Genomic DNA, 5,889 nt, shown 5'->3' on the forward strand with positions numbered 1-5,889 from the left:
CCGTCAGGATCCTGTGATCTGTGTGTTCTGGATTCGTCAGCATATGGAATAGGAGTGGTTATTACCGATGCTAACCTGAACATCATCCGTTGTTATACTAAGCTTATTGGTGGGCAGCGAAGGTCATGGACAATAGTGAGAAAGGAGTTGTTGGCTGTTCAAGAAGCAGTTGCCTTCTACATAGAAACTCGACGAGCTCTTCTAGCGGTGGATGGAACCATGAAGTTGGAGGTTCAGTTCTTCACGGATAACTCCGCCAACTTTTTCCGACTCCGTAAAGCCCAACAATATGTTCTTGATGAGAACGATGACTCCAAGGATATCATATGGCCACCAAAATCACTTGATATACCACAGTGGGAATCGAAGGTTCTCCTTGGTATTGCTAAGAACTTGGCTTTGTTAAATGGCACTATATACCATTTGAGTGGACGTCATAATCCAGCCGACGCCTTCTCTCGTGGTACACCTTTGACTACCCTCCCTCACGAAGATGCTGGCCTGAAACTTGCGGTAGAAGTTTCTCGCCGCCGGGAAGGCTTACCGTATGACGTGGACACAGAGCATGTGGACACTATTGGAAGTGATCAAGTAAAGGAAGTGGTAGATTTCTGTACGATTGAGCTCTCCGATAATGAGACCCCTATCAGTTTACGAGAGGCTATTATTTCTATGCAATATGAGGATTCTTCTCTCGGTAAACTACTAGATTTTGATAAGTACGGCCATCCAGAGCCGAGATTACTTCGTAAATATGCTGTTGTTATTCCGAAAGATGGCTCTCCGAAATATGTTATTAATGCTGTGACTGACGGTCTGGTTGTTCCATATTGTCGGCAGTTAGATGTCGTTAAGGCTTTACATCTTTTTTACGGTCATCTCGGAAGCCATAAATTATTCAAGTCTACTTGTAGTGATTTCGATTGCGGTTCTCTCAAGAATTTTGTCCGTCATCAACGAGATTGTGAGGTCTGTCGTGTGCAAAGAGGCTACCGCACTCTGAGCCATCGGTTGGGCAGATCCTTAGTTAGAAATGAGAGACCGTGGGAAGTGTTGGCTGTGGACCTTATAGGCCCATATGTGCAACGCGATAGAATTTCATATGACCCTAAGGTAGAGTCGACAATGTGTCTTATTCTTGTCGATTCCTACACTGGTTACCTCTGCCATGCAGTGGTACATGATTATGCCCCTGCAGTAGCAGTTGCGGCAAGTCTTGATGCTGTTTGCCTAGACCATCAGTACCCTAAGGCTATTGTGTCCGATGCGGATTCTCGATTCCGTTCGACTCAGGTGTCTTCATGGTCGTTGAGCATGGGAGTTAGGTGGGTTACGGTGCCCTCTCACTCCTCACGGTGGAATGGTTGGTCCGAGGCTAAGCATAAGTTGATTAATTTCTTTTTGAGAGCTCTATTGACTGACGGTGACTATCAAGAAGCTAGTTGGTATAATCTGATGGGTCGTGTCATCTTTCTCTGTAATAGTGTGACTCGTCCTAGCCTATCATCGACTCTCTATCCAAGTTCTTTGCACTATGTGCACGGTCGAGGATTACCTCCTAGCATGAATGCTCAAAGCTCTCTATCTCAGTCTGCTTCTGCCTTTCTGGATAAGAATGTTCCGCTCAAATTACCTTCGAATGATGAGCTGGAAGAAATGGTTATGACATATTGCAGAAGGCTGACTGAAGACTCTCAGTGGGTTACAGTTGATGCTGAAAACTTAGACGCTACACTCCGTTCTAGAAAAGTATTAGCTGACGAGTCTGTGCTTCGTAGCAATTTTGATACTCTTAAGATTGGCGATTCTGTGTTAAGGTATAACTATAACCGTAACAAGCTGGATCCTTACTGGAATGCTACTGTCTATAAAGTCATTTCGATTCCTGGTCAAGTGGCTGCTATCTCCAGTGATCCTTTACGCTCTCAGCCTTTCTTTGAGTATATTGGCAATTTGAAGCGCATTGATGTGTAGTCTGTGGCCCCGGAGTGTTGTCTGTGCCTATTGATCTCTTGAGATCTTGAAGTCTTGCTGTTCTTAGTAGTAGAATAGCTATTTTGTTCGTTGGCTGTGGCACAAAGTTATTTCCTTATTTCGGTGTACTTGATACGAGACCTATCCTATCTTGCACCTACTCTATCTTGGCTATACTTGTGTTATCTCAATACCCCTGGTTGGAATAGATCAACATGGCCATGGACCTGCGTACGTTCTATCTAATCAAGTTTCATAGATGTTCTGGGGGTGATGTGGAATACCTTGGTATGCTCGCAGAGATTAGAGGAAACTCTAGAAGCGATGGTAGAGCGGATTTCTCGCCCACGTCGATGAAAGTGCTTGAAGCGATACGCGACAGAGAAGGCGGTGACCAGCCCCCTAGGTGCGTATTACTCACTGAGTAACTGGGAGTAATAGACATTAGTAGTTAGTAGTCGTAGTAGTTAGTCGTCGTAGTAGTTAGTCGGATCGCTGATTGTACACTGAAAAAACGGATGACCCCAGTATAATACTGGAAGTACTGGCAGTATTGGGTCCCAGCGTTGAAAAAGAATAGACGGATGTTACGCCATTGAGGGATAGTGGCGTAGACGAGCTGCCTCCCGGTGTTGATGCAACTTTATAACTACCTGATCAGCTCATAATTCGATAACCTATTTCATGAATGATGTGAATGAGTTTCTCAAGCCTTTGAAATGGAGGTCTGAGTTTCGTTGACCTAGTTACGGATAGAAAACCGTTTCGTGCTGATGATAAACAGCTGAGGACCATTCTGAATAGTCCTCAGCTGATCTCCTGACTGAATCAGTCACTGGATCTCGAGGGCTCACTCTCCCCACTGTGGGGAGCGAGCGGAGCCACTGGAGGTTCCATCTATGTTGCCGAACTCGTTCTGCCGCACAACTTGTGCACCGAAAATGTGTGCAAAATGTGTGAAAACTGAAATCTTGTGCAAAATGTGGAACTTTCTGTGTGAAAAATCGACATATGCTTCGAAATTTTTCATATGTTGCAAAAACAGGCATGAGTTGCAAAAGTGATCCCCCTGTTGAGAAAATTCAAGAAAAATATATGCAAAAGCAACGCAGCGTTGTAAAAATGACACCTAGTGTACCGACGATAATGCAACACTACGACTGTTGCAATACTGGAAAGTTGGATAAATCTCCATAGCATAGTCAATTACACAACACGTTTGCAATAAGACAACTGATTATGCAACTGTTGCGTAACCGTATATTGCAAAAGTTAAATCACCCGGAAACGAGGGCTACAGAAAATTTGGCGTGAGCGCTATACTTTGTTAAACGCCGAAGGTGAGTCGTCTTCATACGAGACCAGTTCCCTTTTATCCTAGCGGCAGCTATGACGGTGCACCGTACAGTAGGACTCAAACTTACTGGTATTTGGCTTCATTTGCCCTTCAAGAACTGCTCGAAGCGCCGTGAAGATGAGATGATTATTGCGTATTGGCGGCAGGAATGGCTAATGGGGTGTATCTATACAGCACTATCCAAAGTAGGTTCTCGTGAAGCATTCAGAGTGGATGGCTCACGATGGGCATCTTGCCCTGGGGCACTGAATCCTATGTTCACGATGTGTCTAGATGCTGCTGAGTTCGACGCAACCTGTAGGTCCAAGAATTATCTCACGGTGTTGTCTGGGGAACCACACTCATGCTCGAGTGATCTTCCAACAACGTCATTTGTAATGAATACCAAGATATTCGAAGAGCTGCGCGACAAGTTGGACGGTCTGACGAAGCTGCTCGGAGAATCGTCAAACTCAACGGCGAGCCGGCTCTCTGCTCAAGTTGAGACTAGTATGAGAACCACTCTTTTGTACAATCATTTTGCCGCTGTACAAGCCGTTAGAATTCAGACTGGGCGACAATCAATAAATCCAGTGGTAAACTGTATGACCCGGCCAAGTCTATGCGTTGATGACATCAACTTGATGTGGACGATCTACCAGGTGATATCCAATAGATCTTCTATCATAGAAGATGGATAGACCAGCTACTCATAGAAGTTCTATGAGCAGCTGGATGAGTATATCAATATTACCCGCTCAAGGACTATCCAGCCTGAAGAATCAAACATAAAAGAGATGATACGGAAGCCTAAGTGCTTACGGGGCATAGATACCAGTTTCCAGGCCGAACCAACCGTTTCATCTAACTCGGCACACGTGGATGGTCTAGAACACGTTCCACTATGAAACAAACCCCCTATGGGCTTACACGTGTTGGCACCGGAATGCGCACAGGTTGGGACCGGAGGGCGGATTACGTGCACTTGCGTGCTGAAGTTGAGCTAATAAGGTCGAAGACTAAAAATTAGATATCCCACTCCCGGTCGGGTGGGTGACCCACCGTGGGTCTAGGAGGATGATTCGGTACGAAATGACCCTAGAAGTACCGACGAGGACGCGACACTCAGAGACACAGAATCTGAGTGGCACTCAGTGAGTGTGCCGACGACAGTGCGTGTCTACACCCTCTTCGGTACTTGCTCCCGGGAGTAGTCGTAAAGAAGCTCGCCCTACCCCCGAAACTCAGAATAGATTCCAGAATCGCTTATTACACGTATAACGCGATGCTAGGATCGATTCGGAAGTCCAGAATTGATTCAATGAAAATGGGGTACATGTTACACGGTCCGCGGCGAAGATCCGCCTCCCTCACTGATACATCTCCGCGAATTTCTAGCGGAGCGATGCACTATACACATCGGTATTCAACTTGAGCTTCTTGAGGGGGCAGTTCTCTTTCTAGGAACGAATGATAAGTTGCTACAACTACTGTGACAGTCACAGTGTGACTATCTCGAGCTATTATGGCAAAGACGATGTCGACAGTGTTAAGAGTCCGATGACCACGGGTCACCAAACGGTTAGTGAGTAGCTGCCACTCGAATGCTCGCTAAAGTGAGAACGGTAGTGTTTGGATTCTCTTCATTACGATAACGCATGGTATTGATCATTGTAATAGTATCCATAAGAGTTGCAAGCATCTGTGTTTAGTATAAGCATTGTTGTTTATTAAGCACTTCTAGTCATGCGAGTTGAGTGAGTCTTCCTGTCGTCGACTAGTTGGAGAGTAATCGGATCTGCCTTCAATATTCGAGAGAAAGAATCTCGCGTTGTCGTGATCTAGTGTTGGCTTCCTTTTGTGATAATTGATGGGTAAAATTCGTCGACATAAGAAGACCCCCACGGTGGCCACCAGTGCCCCTTATGAGGGTAGGTCACCACTTGTGGAGCAGACTGAGATGGAGATAGAGAGCCAAGGTAGTGAGGCTGATGTTTATTCATCGACTTCATGTTGTCATGAAAATTCAATAAATTTCAATAGATAATATTGTTCATTGAAGAAATGTCAAATCGAAGGAGTTTCACCCGTTTTACGTGAAGTGGCGTAAAACTTGGTGAAAAACGGCCTGTACTAGTCGTGAAATATGTTTCGGTCACTAGTGTCTTTCATATCACGGGTGAAACTCCAAAATATAAATACATGAAAATAGAATTTTTATCAATTTAATGAATAAAAATATTCACAATTATCATTCATAGTGTTGCTGTTGTTGAGTCTTTGCTCTACTCGTTACCTTTCTCAGTACCCCAAAGTGGTGATGATGTGGTATCGCATTTACTTGATCGAAAGACCAGCGACGTAACAGTGATAGGGTTGGCCAACTTCCTATCAACTCCTACTAAGAGGGGGCATCACCTACTAGCATCGACTAACTTACTAGTGCTCATGTTGCCGAGATTAGGCGTGGACGAGAGCCGGTAGTATATTGGGATAGGTCGATATACGATAAGTGAAGTGAACTCGTTAATATAATTCAGTCGTTGTGTAGTAGTTATTATTACATTGTGTAGGTCCCA

At 44.8% G+C, this 5,889-nt stretch overlaps 2 protein-coding genes across 2 annotated transcripts; both read left to right on the forward strand.

Moving 5' to 3' along the window:
• Positions 1 to 219: 219 nt before the first annotated feature.
• Pmar_PMAR029572 (hypothetical protein) lies at positions 220 to 1,325 on the forward strand (the record flags this gene model as incomplete). Its single annotated transcript, XM_002773532.1, has 1 exon — positions 220 to 1,325. A coding segment is annotated over one exon (1,106 nt), but the record flags the coding sequence as incomplete, so codon positions are not given.
• A 238-nt stretch (positions 1,326 to 1,563) lies between these two features.
• On the forward strand, positions 1,564 to 1,974 carry Pmar_PMAR029573 (hypothetical protein; the record flags this gene model as incomplete). Its single annotated transcript, XM_002773533.1, has 2 exons — positions 1,564 to 1,697; positions 1,818 to 1,974. 2 exons carry the CDS (start codon positions 1,564 to 1,566, stop codon positions 1,972 to 1,974), a joined length of 291 nt encoding a protein of 96 aa, XP_002773579.1.
• Between the last annotated feature and the right edge of the window lie 3,915 nt (positions 1,975 to 5,889).

Source organism: Perkinsus marinus, assembly GCF_000006405.1.
Source record: "Perkinsus marinus ATCC 50983 genomic scaffold scf_1104296958776, whole genome shotgun sequence".
In the NCBI taxonomy this organism is placed as follows: Eukaryota; Perkinsozoa; order Perkinsida; family Perkinsidae; genus Perkinsus; species Perkinsus marinus.